This window comes from Pholis gunnellus, assembly GCF_910591455.1.
Source record: "Pholis gunnellus genome assembly, chromosome: 23".
Classification (NCBI taxonomy): Eukaryota; Metazoa; Chordata; class Actinopteri; order Perciformes; family Pholidae; genus Pholis; species Pholis gunnellus.
The window spans coordinates 5725520-5740237 of record NC_136550.1 but is presented as its reverse complement, the minus strand read 5'-3'; the positions used below and the strand labels follow the sequence as shown (position 1 = coordinate 5740237).

At 42.4% G+C, this 14718-nt stretch overlaps 1 protein-coding gene across 1 annotated transcript in view; it reads right to left on the bottom strand.

Moving 5' to 3' along the window:
* Positions 1-11178: 11178 nt before the first annotated feature.
* Positions 11179-14718, bottom strand: part of pcdh7b (protocadherin 7b) — a gene marked incomplete at both ends in the record, with an annotated part of 97832 nt that continues 94292 nt past the window's right edge. The window contains 2 exon segments of the mRNA XM_079184483.1: positions 11179-11678; positions 12867-12885. Coding sequence (XP_079040609.1) covers positions 11179-11678; positions 12867-12885 — 519 coding nt within the window.

Here is a 14718-nt window from a genome sequence, read left to right as displayed (position 1 = left end):
GTTCGCTGCTATTGAAACTATTGCTACTACTTTAAAAAAGAAATGGTCCCTATAATCACTGTTAAATGTGTTATATTGTCATATTTTTCAATGATGCGGGTAACACAAGCTAAATCCTAATCACCTCGTTGTAGCTGGGTGGTGGCACAGACCTTTAAAGATGAAAATCTCAAACCTTACACCTGGGAAGGAAGATCAAAACTATCTAAAATGGCTTAATACCATCTTTTTTTGTTGCAATTTTGCAGAAGTGGTCCTATTTAGGAGTAATTTCTGTCCAGAACAATACTTTGCAGTTTTGAAAGCTTAAAGTCAATTTCACCTCAAACCCAGCTCACTGGTGGGCGATGCCACGAGGTCCTGGAGTACATCTGCGCCTCACTGCAGCGAGGTGAGAAGTTAAACCACTGAAGATCGACAAAAGAACAATTCAGGGGGTGTTAAGTTACTCTGAAAGGTGACCAGTTACTTGGAGAAATATGGGAATATGAGAAAAAAAACCCACCTTTTTATACAATGGTAAAAGTTTGTTGCAAAAGCAGATTGTGTATCTTCTACTATTTGATGAATAATGGATGAAGTAGCTAGTGTTTTTTGAGCTTTCAATTATACCAGACAATCTTCCTCAGCACATTTAACTTGCCCATTTCTCATTCTATTTATTCAAATATCTAGTTCTGCTGATGAACATCATGTAATAAAATGTGAAAGTCTGCTAATTGGGCCTTGTGGTGGGATCGTTTTTTCTCCACTACGGTTGACGTCATTCCTTTGGCTTTGTACATGTGTCGCCGGAAGATAGCTTGCTTGGATGTTTGACACACAGCTAACTTATGATTAAAAAAGAAGAAAAAAAAGGCCACATGCTGTGTAGCTTTTGGGAAAACCACTCCCTCTATACGTACCTACGTGGTGATTTCCTTTGGTGCAGCAGTAATGAGAAGTGCAGCCGAGTGGCAGAGCTAGCGGGGCACAGTGGGCTGGAAACGGCTCGCTGTCTATCAAAGTGTCAGAATGGAATATAGCTGTGCTGCACTCTGGCCTTGAACCACGGGGTGAGTCAGGGATTCAACACACACACACACACACACACACACACACACCTACAGTGTAAGGTCAATACAATCACTGTTGAGTCAAACCCCATATATTCCTGATCTGGCATTGGAAGTGTGATTGTGAGAGACGGACGGAATGACAACAAACAACTTGAGAAAGGGTTCCCTTCATGAGCTGAAGGGCTCTGAAGACACACAAGGACGTTGCACTCGTGTGTGTGTGTGTGTGTGTGTTCTCGCCCTCACACACAGCTGCGCCGTACATTATACATTCATCCACATGGGAAATAATGAGATCACTGAGATCATTCTCTTAGAAAAAGAAAATCCGTTGCATTTTCATGGCTGGTGCCCTGTGCATGTTAACAGCATGAGGCGAGGAGCAAAACCAACTCTCCCTCCGAGCGCTTCTCTCTGTCTCTCTCTCTCTCTCTCTCTCTCTCTCTCTCTCTCTCTCTCTCTCTCTCTCTCTCTCTCTCTCTCTCTCTCTCGCTCTCATTTCCTTCTTTTCATTGCTCTCTCGTGCTCTCTTTCCGTCTGGCTTTGCTTAATGCAACAAATTGGAGCATGTGTAGGGAATGCACGAGGATCTGACAGACACAGACGAGGAAAAAAAAACAGAAGAAAACAAAACAAAGAGGAGTTAAAGCAACCAGATGTGAATTGTGTCTGGGCAGCTTGACAGCAGGGTCAGGGTTAGGCGTGGCTAAATGTAGTCAAATTCAGCTGTGGTTAAAGTTAAACATTTCCAATCGGAGAAGATGTACACACTAGTGTGGGAATCCTTAGCATAAAATTCAGAGCCGCAGATGCGGAAAAGGGCAAAGATGAGATATGAGTCCCGCTGCCAAAGTGTAAGCAGCGAAACATTACCAACCAGGCTACACTTTCAGACCATATCTCCCCATGAGTCATATGTCAAAGATGATCTTCCTCACCATGTCTTCCATAAGTGAGAAATTCTATGCGCTGGCCTTTTCCCCCGAACGAAAGAGCACCGTTTTTTGATCGTTTTCTAACTCTGAGTATTGTAATCATGTATCATTAATGCCGTCTGACTAAAGGTCCTTTTCATGTTCTGATTGTTCATACAAATGAAGAGCGAGTGTGCACAGGTGCCGATCCCATCCTCTGAACTGCGCGGCGTTGAGGGATAAAACGGGAAGGCGGGGCGATCGTTCTTGTCTCCAAAATATAGATAATACTGTGGTGCAAAGGTCGACTCATACAGGCTTGCAATTGGGAAGTGCTTTTGGCGACAACATAGACAAATGTCAGATGGATGATGTAGCTTTTGTATGAAGGTACAGAACAACATTTCTCATGTGAGTGTGTGGGAGAGGAAGGGCAATCGTGGTTTGGGCACAGTACGAATCAATAGTACATGGAAACGGGCAAAAATTGCAATATGAGACTTGTGGAGGGGCCTTTAAATGTTACAAAAGTGCAAATACTATTTGTACAGTCCAGTAGAACAACATGAACATAATGTGTGCTGTGCAGTGGAGCTGTAGCTTTTGTAAAAACAACAATAGTCCAATTATTTCCCTCCAAATATGTTGTCACATTTGGACGTTTGGAAGTATTATAGTTTATCTAAAACTTAAACCTGGAGCTCCACTGCTGCCTCTGACAAGTCCTGACATTCAGCCCTGATTCATCTGCAGAGTTGCTTAAATTATGAATACCACTGGTTTTCCTTTGGCTGAGATTTTTTTTTTTTAAAGGACATTTTCGCCAGAATTCAGTTGAGAACGAGACCTCCAAGCACGCTGGAATTTCTCCCACACAGTATTCAGTTCAGTTCAGTTGTTTGTATCGCACCATATCATGTGGAAGCGATTCAGAGAGCTGCATATTTTTTTTCTTCAAATTGGACAAAAAAAAGAAGCAGCAAATAAACAGACACCCATATATTCATAAATACACATCCTTGCATATACACACATACAAACAAGCATTCGGTACAAATAAGGTGCGTTAATTGAAGGAACTGCTCCGCAGGCAAACATAGATACACCCATTTCCTTTTTGCATTTTTTATTTGTGTATAAACAAAGCCTGAGTGGAAATGCCAATAATTAAAATCCAAATATTGCAATGTTTACGCTATTTCTCGACTGACAATTGGTCACTGAGTTGAATAGTTCTACTCCAAAATAAAAACATAAAACATACATTTTAGAGAAAGGGTCCAGTTTTCAAAATTATTATTTTTGAAAGAAGCCCTTATTTTGCACCTGCATCGTCATATTTTTTTTTCCCTTTCAGTCCTTTCCATTTAACAGTCAGACTCAAAATGCTCCTCACCACCACTCTATTCAGGTCTGACCCCTCACGTTGGACATCCGCCTTATTCAGTAACTTTGAATTAATATTTTCCATTTTCCAAAATATATTTATATATATATATATATATATTTTTTTTACTTTGAGCTTATTCATATTCACATAATCATTCTCAGTGAAGCATTTGCAAAGACACGACTTCACTATTTTTCCAAGGTTTTCTGTCTCTGAGTGTAAATTGGGTAAATTGGGTTTTCCTAATGATGAATTTTCTTCTTCCACAACTTCCAGAAGTAAATACATTTCAAAGTAAGAGTTTGGCTGCAACGAATGAATGTATTTGTCGTTTGTCGAGGCTTATTTTTTTTTGGATGTAAGGTATCCGTGGGCGGGGGGGGGCGGCGGGGGATTGGATAGTCAATCAAGCAGTCACCTTTCTCTCAATCCCTTTCCCACACAGTCTACTTCCATCTATTTGTCATTTCTCCGCCTCCTGCAGCTCTGTCTCCCCCCTTTTCTTCTCACCCGCTCACTTTCTCTTATGTAAGTAGTTCTCATTAATCACAACTCCGGCTCCGACTACTAAGGCTTGTATAGATTTTGGTCAAATTGCTTCTGCCACATAAATCCAGCACATATAAATTTGTGTGCATTCCACTCACAACTGATGTGTGATTAATGGGGGCCACGTTTAGCTTTACCACTGCAGATGTTTGGGGCCCCCGTCAACAAGTAGCGCTCGTGCCTCGGCTTCGGTCGGAGATCACGTGAGCGGCTGCAGGTCGTTTCTGGGAAATCTATCATGTGACAGCAGGGGTCACGGAGAGCCTTGTGGGTAATAACTACTGACCCGCACGCGCTGGAAAGATATCACTCATACCGCCTCTCTGCCAGTCCCAGTCGCTGCCGTCTCCGTGTCCTTGTTTGCAGGTAGAATCGGTTAGTCATGTACACAACTGGAGGGGCGAGAGGAAAAACAATGAATGATGGAGCTAAAAAAAAAGAACAAAAATGCTATTATATGCCGATACTACAGTCTCTCTTATCCGCAGTGCTTGCATGTGCATGTATGTTACTGGACCAAAAACACTGAGCACCTGAAGTTGTTAATAAGGAGTTCTGGTTTTGGCTGTGGTCACTTCCTGTTAGTCACTCTAGGAAGCGAGCAAATTTTTTTATTTGCATCGGGAAAGAACACATGGTGCCAACAAAATGGTGATTGTTTGTATTTTCCGCCTTTTGTTACAGTTTCCACTCGAGCTCGCCACGAGTTTAAAACTGCATGTGTACGTCCGTACGTGACGAGTTGGGGTTAAATAATCAGACGTGAAGCGAAAGCGTTGCAATCTGTTTTACTGTTTGCGGTGCAGTCTGAACACTTTAAACACATTTTTCTAAACTTCTTCTTAACTGCACCGTCTTTGCAGGGCAGAAATTGTTCAGGCAATAAAAGTCCACCCACCATATTCCAAATCTTAGCAATATAAAGCAACTGCGACACATTCGCTCAAATGAATGAATCTCCATCAGAAAACACGGACTCCAGCAGATCAAGTGTGATCCCAGTAATGGGGAGTGACTGCATCTTCTGTGTGTGTGTCCATCTCCGCTGTGAGAGCCATAAAATTAACTGTAAAGACATCGTCCACTGGGGTGTGATCGCCCGCGAGATAAATGCTGATAGAATTTATGTGATCACAATTAAATCAAAGTTATTGCAGGAGCGTCCTTATGAACTTGTTTATCTGTTCCATCCTCAATGCATAAAAAAAAGTTAGCCCTCAATCCCTCAGCGCATTCGTAAAATAAATATGAAACAGAAATCAATTTAACAAAGCCTTAACTGCTATTCCTCGGATGCCATTTCCCTCGGTTGCGCTGGAAAAATAAAATCTACAGACAATAAAAAAGTCATAAATTGTGGATATCAAATAGCTTCCTCTAAGGTTTATGGTCAAATTCCCCCAGCTGATGTGATTTTGAGTCGTTATTTTTGCACCAGTGAGCATAAACGGGGAATGGGATTCATATTGAAATGGGATACCTCATGTTTGGTGTTGGAGAAGTGATCAATGATTTCATTAATTAGCTTTACATTTTTGAGCTTGGGGGGGGGGGGGTAACTTTGATACCACTCACACACAACCGAGGCTGTTCCCCTTTCCTCCCCTCCTTTTGCCTGCAGTTTTATCTGCTCCGCACTATCTTCAGCACCCTCATGGCCCAAGTTGAACACGACGCCGCAGCAGAACGCACCTTTTTGATTCAGGTGAATGCGCGATTATTATCCAGGCTTCACCTGTGCCTCTTTTAGGGCTCGTGTTATCGCAGTGAATAAACCTGTGTGGGAGGTCAGCGCATCGGGCCAGACCTTTTTTTGGTGCGTGGGTGCCCGTTTGCAACTTTGCATTGGAGACGGTTGATAACAGGGCAATGTCAGCAATGATCGCTGGTGAGATAGCTGCCAGAGGGGATTTTGTTGCAGCGAGTGGAAAAGTACCAGCTGCTTATGAACCTTCTGAACGGGCACTTTGTTGTGGTACAAGCCATAAAAAAAGAAGCAAAAGCTCATACATACACAATCACAGCCACTTTAACCTGTACTTACCTGATCTAATAAGAACTGTTTCACAATTAGCGGTAATTAAAATGGAGATATGTACCTTTTTAAAGATATAATCATTTGCACATAAACTGTATTATTGACTGATATAAATGCATCTCGTAATTTCTGCTTTTACTCTTATTCATAAAAAAATAAATCTCAATTCATTAGTATGCATCGCCTAAGCATTAATTACATTCAAATTCATTCTATTTTGTCTTAATTCCCCTCCCTCTCTCTCTCTCAACAGAAACAAAATTAATACTACCCACTGCTTATTCCATGCCAGGCAATTCAAAATGCTTCAGAGAGGACAAGAAAATGAGCCAGACTATTTGCATATCAACACGATTCAAACCTCGTATTTCTTGGAAGTGGCATCTTTTTGAAGACAAACATGCAGAAAGAAAAAAAAAAAAAAAAAAACGGTCACACTTTTGAGTTTGCCATTGAAAATCGTACATAAACAAAAAAACTTCCCCGCCTTGTGTTTCTCTCCAGCTGTGTCCGAACCGTACGTCCTCTAATATTCCTGTGACAGTTTTTCAGCAAAACTTCTCCAAGTTGTTGAACTTTGTGGAGATGTTTTTGGGAGAATCTTACAGGGCATTGTAGTTTTCCATTACGACGCCATTAGCGGTTTGAAGGTGCCGGAGATCCTGCGGCGCTCTGTTAATCAGAGCGTGTGTATGGATCTCTAATCACCTCGACTGTACTCGCCTCATACATCACCCGGACATACAGAGAGGAAAAGGAAACGCACACTTCAAAACATACGACTACACGTGCACATTATGTCAAGTGCAAACACGGTATGTATCCAGCAACACACAGCTGCCACGTGCGCCATAAGTGTCGGACATGGTTGTTTAAAAATGAAGGAGGACTTCCATAAATTATCGTCATAGTATGGTTGGGAGAGAGAATGTGTTGAGAAACAGGACTCCAAATGAATGCTAATGTTGCTCCCTGTCTGCTATGTGTAAATAGGGCGACTGTTTGCTAACGCGCTAGCCGTAACTGCCTATTAAAGCGCAAATGTGCCCCCAAGTAGCGAAAAACATATAAATTAAAAGGTCTTCAACTTAAAATACTGCAGAATGTAGGTGTGTAAACTAGAATATGATTATTAGACTGCATGTTGGGTATTTTATTTTGAAATCAAACTACATTATAGCATGGTTTGGGTAACATCCTGCTGCATGTAAGTGGCTGGAATAATGTGTTTATATACTTGCATTACTGTGTTAATAAGAGTTATTGTATTATGGTGTTGCCCTTTGACTAATTAAAGGCTCTTAAGTCAATATTCTTAATTTGAAAATACAAACATACACACAAAAAAACCATGAAACCAAATACTTGTTTTACCATGTTATATTTTAATTTCTGCAGAGACAAAAATGACAAGCAATTTATTTACACAAACCTGTACAAAAGCAAATTAAATTATGTAAAATATCTCATAAATAGAAGTGGACTTGCGTTCAATACACTTTTGCCATGTTCAGCTAAGCTGCGTGCATAGTGACTCATATTAAATGATGATAAATTTGCTCCTCAATTTCTATATCAACATCCAAGTCGCAAGGACAAATAGTAATGGTTAATATTACAAATCTCGTTACACACTGTGAAGGCTATACGAATACAGGAGCGCGCGGACTGAACACACACCTCGGGCGCGAGAGAGAGACAATTGGCGGCAGGAACTTCCATGTCGAATGTAAAAAAAAAAAGGAAAATCTTTTTTTTTTGTCTGAGGTTCACACTACAGAGTCTTTGTTTCCATCTGATCTAGAAATTCAAAGCATCACCTTGAAGTATCAGAGCGAAACATCATACCGCGCCTATGTGTAGCACAGGGTTTCATCACCTACCGATATGCATACTGTAAATCTGCCCGTGACTGCGACGTCGCTCGGCACATCCTGAGGTGTGTGTTCTGTCAGCTACTCTCCCCTGCAGCTTTTTTTTTTTTTTTTTTTCTCCCCCTCACTTCCACTTCCTCCTCGTAAACCGTCACATTAGCATTTTTATCTCCAGGCTCCCTCGACTCCGAGCCCCCACTTCTCCTATCTTTCAATGCTTCTATATTCAGTCCTAGAGCTTGTTTCATGCACAAAGAAGGTTACTTGACCTCAGATGTCATACAAGTACATGATTGGAACACGACAGAAAAACCCATTATATCATTATTATTACTACCAACAAGCAACTGTTGAATGTACCTGTACTCATTCTGTAATGCACTATGCTAGGAATGGATATTTCAACAAGTTAATTGAACCCAGCGAATAGCCGTTTGTGTATTAGACCTACAGGCTCACTGACATTTGACTGTCGTCCAAGAAGCCTTTGACATCACGAGATTTCATCTAAGATATGCAAATGTGTTTCAGTCCGTTCTGAAATGCCACCCCATCTACTTTTGTAAGCATGTCAACGTAGTTGTTTATGCACCGTTCCAAACCAACTTTTTAATCATACCAATCGGTATAAAAAGGCACAATTGCATAATTTGCATTCACTCTAGTGTTTTTTTTTTGTTGTTGTTGTTTTTTTGTTGTTTTTTTCAGAAGCACTCTAAATATACAAAGTGGCACCAGATAAAGGAAAAAAAAAGTAAAACACATAGTACATTGTCATGATCGTTTCCACGGTTTTGGACTGTTAAAGTGTAACAAATACATGTACGGGATTACAAAGTAAAATACAAGATGAAGATAAAAAATTGCAAATCTCATGATATAAAGTCGATGTAAATGAAACAAGATTTGGGTTCGTGTGGTGGTACAAGAGACGGGAGATTGGATTGTGTATGAAAAATAAAAACAACAGTATGGACTCAACTGATGTACTAAGTTGTACTACATGTTACTTCAGGTATAACAAAAGCAAGCAACCAGGTGGATTTCCATGTTTACAGGGAAAACATTGTTTTTTTTGTACATTTTGTTTTACAGTTTTTTTTTCTTCTTCCTTCTCAGTAAGTGAAGTAAGTTCCCATTAAACGTGCAGTAAAAAGTAAATATTTATGTATACAGTTGATAAGTATAGGAGCACTTTCTTTCGAACGAGTAGTACTTACAGACTATAGATTGCCGGAATGCAGAAAAAAGCAGCTCCGGTCAAACCAAAAAGGGGAGTTTTGCTAACATACAAAAAAAAAAAAGGTTTCCATTGCATCTGATATTCTTTTGCTTTATTACAGTCATGAGATTTTTGCGACCTCTGCAGCTGCGAAAAAGAAAACATCACTGTAGACAGGGAGGCACAACATCTCAACATTGTCATGTGTCTGTGTGTTAGTGGTCTGTACGTGTCAGGTCTTGAGGATCTAATGGACGTTTTTGTTGAGACATCGCATTCTTATCTCGATGAGAAAATCCATCATGTAATTTATACTTAAAGCAAAAATACTCAACAAAAAAAATTGGGAATGCTTCATCCTGTTTGCGAAGCTTTGGTTACACTTTGACACCTTTTTTTTTTTTATTATTTTCCTCAGCCTCTTATCCATAAACCTCCCGGTATCTGCGCGTACGGAGACGTTGCGTTTTTTTGATTGTTCTCCATTGAGCTGATTCTTACATTCTTGCTCAAAGATGCCATCACCGTGTATTGTGGAAAGCACAATCTGCTAGTGTGAACAAAAGGACTTTTGGACAGCCACGTGTGGGTTAATGTAACCTTGAAGGCTTGAGTAGAGGTTAAAAAAAAAGAAGTTGATGCTTGTTGGTCACGTGTACATTATGATATTTATTGCTCAGTCTATCACACAACAAGAAAAAAATAACAGTATAAAGATGTCCTTGCAGCTGTTTTAGGATCAGCTTGGCCATGTTTACGCCCCCCTAAGCCTATTATCGGTGTACATCTACAGTATACACTAAATATAGCCGACAAACACACACTATATACTGCATATCGGGGCCCATACACACATACGATTTCAATTGCACCTTCATAATTTTAATCTCGGCGCGACACACTGTGCTTACCCAGGACTTTTAGTCCAGCAGTGCCCTTGGCCTCAGTTAAATATATCGGCTTTTCTGCTTCTGTGTGTTAGTGTGTGCGTGCGTGTGTGTGTGTATGTGTGTGTCTGCATACACCACTGCGAAAAACCGGGTAAGTATTACAACTTGACATACACAGTAGCATCCAACTGAGGCGATCCGAATATCCACGACCATGTGCACGCATGCTTTTCCAGCCCGCTGCGGCAATTTTGCATCTAGTAAGAGGGGTTCGGTGTTAACCTCGCCAATCAAAGACAAAGAACGAGAGACTGAGGAAAGGTAGCAAGACAAAAGGGAATGAGAGCAGATAGCGCTGTTGCTGTGGTCCAATGTTTATGTACAAAGAGTGACTTTTCAGCCGTGGCCACTGGTAGGTCAGAATCAGTCATCATAAGTTTGTCATACCAGCGGCGTTGCAGTCTGAAACAAGGTGTTGCAGCAAATTCCATTGGCTTCCAATGTCTGTCCAAGAATCAAGTGTTGTTTTCTGGGCCGAGTATTTAAAGCTTCCCGTCCTTGAATGTGGTTTGGTTTTGGTCTGCTATTGTTCTTCAATCACAAAACAGTCTAGGTGACGGAATCCACAGACGGACCATTATGTCCAATATATTGTTGCAGCCACCGAACACCACGGCCAGAGCAGTGTTCTGAAACTTAAAAAAAGAGGCATAACCGGACACACTTTAAAGTCAAAATAGTCCACATGTACAGCTTTTGTTTCTAGAAAAAAAAACACAAACGGAAAAAAGAAATTGTCTCTTTTTGTACAGTGTCATCTTCAGGGAGTGGGGCCTTCATGGGGGATGTGGGGGGTGGGGGGGGGGGCAGGTAATGCATGCATGTACTGTATATGTAAAATGAGTTGATTATTGTACAGATTTGACTGTCAAGCAGCAGATTGTGTCCCGAGAGCCCGACTCGCCAGTAGAACATCCTCCTCCCAAGTCCCATCGATGCCCCTCCAAAAGTTCCTCCTCCTCCTCCTCCTCCTCTCGCCCAGGTCATGGCCGGAAAATAGCACTTTACAAATTGTGTTTATGTATCCACTTAAGATTTTTCATTAAGGAGCTGTCGTAAAAGTCTTTGGAGAAAGTTGAGTCCTACCTTGCAGAACAAGGGTGGCTAAAAGCTGCTAGAGCTGTAACAACTATGCCTAGTGTTTCAATGCCATATGGTGTGGCACAGCAGGTGTGTCTCGCACTCACAGGTACACCTCCCGTCGCGTCAGAGTACCGCAGGATGTAGGCTTGTACTCCCCAGTAGGCGCCAGAGGGATCTCCTCAGTGGGGTGGTGCAGCGTCTCCTCCCCACTTCCCGGAGAGCCGTAGGAAGGCGAGCCGAAGGCCTCGTAGGAGGAGGAGGAGGAAGCCATCTTCTTGTTGAGCAGGTTGCGATTGCGGTCGCCTATCATGTGAGCGGCGGTGGGGTCTCCGTTGGCCATGGCGGCCATGGCGAGGGTCTCTTGGCTGCCGGGCTCGGCGCCGCTGCTGCTGCTGCTGCTGCTGCTGCCGCTGCCGCTGCCGCTGCCGCTGCCGCTCATGAAAGTGGAAAGCTTTGGTTGTTGAGGGGTGGTGGTTGACTTTGATGGCCGTCGCTCAGGCGACGTGCGCACAGGCATCCAGCAGGAGTCAGAGTGGCCGTACTCGTCGCATTCCCGGGTGCATTTGCCAGTCATGGCTACGTCAGGCAGGGGCCGAGAGTCTAGAGGAAGGAAAAAACAAACGTGGTTAAAGATACTGTCGGTTCCATTAAAGTGGGAAATGTAATGATAAACTGACATGAACACAGATTTCCTAGCACTTAGTGTTTGGTGCGGTATGTGTCACATGGTTTGGCTATCATGAATTCCTTCATTAGATGCGTGAATTAGTATTTTCTCCCTAATGACGTCATCACAGCATCTAAATGTTTAATGGAAGAAGGTTTAAAACAATAAAAAAAAAAACTGTTCACGATGGTTACCAGGCACCGATTGTCACAGCCAATGCAACTTCTGACTTTTATCGCTCGTGGAGAGAATTTAGCTCTGACGGACACAATTGCATTTGCTTTCATGCAGAGACCCATACCACATGACAGAAACGGAAAACACCAATGAAAAGAAGACTCCACTGGCTACGACAACAGCCTCAAACTAAAAAACAGTGGCGTGAATCAGAGTTGAAATAATGTCATGCTTCAAAACGTGTTTGTGCTGAGAGGAGTAGGAGGAGGAGGAGGAGGAGGGTGGGGGGGGGGGGGGGGGAGAAAGAGGTCAGATTGTGTTTGCCATGATCTAAAATTGAAGATGCACCACTGGGCCTGCTCTCTGTGTGTGTGTGTGTGTGTGTGTGTGTGTGTGTGTGCGTTTGTAATGTTTGTGAGATGTGAGCACCAACAAAACCCTATTTCCTTATCTGGTGATTGACAGACGGCAATCACATTCTGATCTAAGTAGCTTAATAGCTTTGTTTGGCCCCGGTATCCTCTTAAATCCACTAATAAGGTTCTTAACCAATTACCTAGCTGGAAGCTGGGCTCAGATTAACTACGTCTACTGTACTTATTGGGGAAAGCAAATTATGTGCTTACGTCGGTACACGAAGGAAAACAGGTTTGACAGAGACCCTACTGTCCTCCACTACTGTTAGGACAGTAGCTCAATATAAAAACCAACACTGTAGGAAAAGTCTACACTCCACAGCCCTGACCGAATGAACTGACGAAGAGTGCCAATGTTATACAGATGCTATGTTAGATGTAATTTCTTCATGACCTGATGGCAAAGTATGGAAAACCAAAAATAAAGCAAAAGCGAGGGTGAGTGCAAACCAAGCCAAGCATGCCTTTGCTCACATAACAAAAAAATTTATGAAAAGAAAATTCAAAAGAATTGGGACCGTGGCTTACTTTTAATGCTCTTTTTCTCCTGTAAAAGACAAAATAGAACAGAAATCACTCTTTATGTTTCGCACTTGCAATAGTTTATATATATATATATACTGTATGAGAAACCTGAAGCAGCAATGAAACTGTCACTGAAAGACACCGTGTAATGCAGAGCAGACACATGGCCGAGGAAACACGATGCGGCACAGACGAGGACGGCAAAGATAGGATGGGCAGGAATAACCCAATGCACTCCTACTGATTGGCGTGTTTAATCAAGAAACGAATCACTTTCGCTATGAAAGCCCCTTTTTAGCAAAACATTGCTTCGAGAGTGCCGCCAAAAAAAGAAAAATCCTATTTCTACTAAATACTTATTAGAATCCATTTTCATGTCACAAATTACCTTTTTGTAAAACATCAGCTAATGAGTGCCAGTCAATATATATAGCCGAAGCCTCGGGGAGCAACTGTCACTTTGTATAAATATTAAAAAAGAAAAAAATCATTTGTGAGCTGAACACAGTTTCTGGTCGAGATGTAATGAAATGTAAAACAAGCTAAATGAATGAGAAGGCAAGAAACTAACAGAACATAGAGGGATGCACTGGCAATCACAAATAAGTTAACATGCCAGCTGATATGGTGGAAATGATAAACGTGGCTCTGGATGACGGCATGTGGGAAGAAGAGATGTCTTTGCCTCCCTCTCCCTCCTTTTCCCCGTCTCGGCTTGACAAACACAGCCGTCAAAGAGACAAGTGGATACCAGGTACTGATTGTCTAGCTCATTTTCACCTACGATTGAGCCATCAGGCTACCCACAATGCACGGCGGATCTCACTAGGTCCCCCAGCGCCCTGCTACTGAATGCTTATCCAATTGCCTCCTCACCCCAGCTGCCTCCAGACAAAACTAGTGAGGAAAAAAAAAAAAAAAAATCAGCAGCGACGACCTCTCCCCTTCCTCCGAGCTCCCTGCGGGTAAGCGGCCAACCTTCGGCATCACGTCTCCGCCGCCGTGCACGGTGAGCTGCTGAGGTTGTTAGCCGGCTCTCTGTGGTGTTGTGCGCACTGAAAGGAGGCTGATTATTTCCCAGCCATGGGTCCATTGACTCGGAAAGCTTGTTCAAAATGAAGACGTTTCCCGCTGAGCTAATGAACTCGGCTGCTATATCAAAGCAAAAATGTTGTGGTTTTTGCCTCTCTTTCCGTCTTCCCAACAGTCCCCCTGAGGTCGAGACATGAATACGCGAGTACTATAAACCATTTAAATCCATCCGTCCTTTAGCTCTGGACAAACATGTACGCTGATGTCAGAGTATTAGTTATTTTAGCAGGAATAACAAAAAAACATAACTTTCATTTCCTTGTTAGCCTTTGCTGGCTTATTTGATTCAAACTTTTCTTTAAAATCTATGAATGTAAGTCTGCAGAATAAAAAGCAAATGCATCACAGTATGGATGGTGACAAAAAAATCTATTGTAATTGTTTCCGAGTATTTCTATGGAGAGGACACGCAGCGTGGCTTCCAAACATATTCCTGCCCCTTTCAAGACCCGATTCAGAAATCAGGACGTAGAAAACATCTTCAAAGAAAAGGCCCCGAGAGCACACACGGTGCTGTAGCAGGCTTTTGTTACATATTAACAAACACCCCGCGAGCTCACGCCATCAACTATAACACAACACAATACAAGTGGGTCACTCGGCTGTGTTAAATAGCCTCCCTGCAACACTGAGAGCCGAAACGAGGAAGGCCCTCCATACCGGGTTACGTCCCCGGGGCTCAGGCCTTGTTGTTTGGGGATCCGGAGCCAGAAAACAAGTGGCACAGCCCGCGCTCCCGCTTCCTCCACCGCTGGAAGCGAAG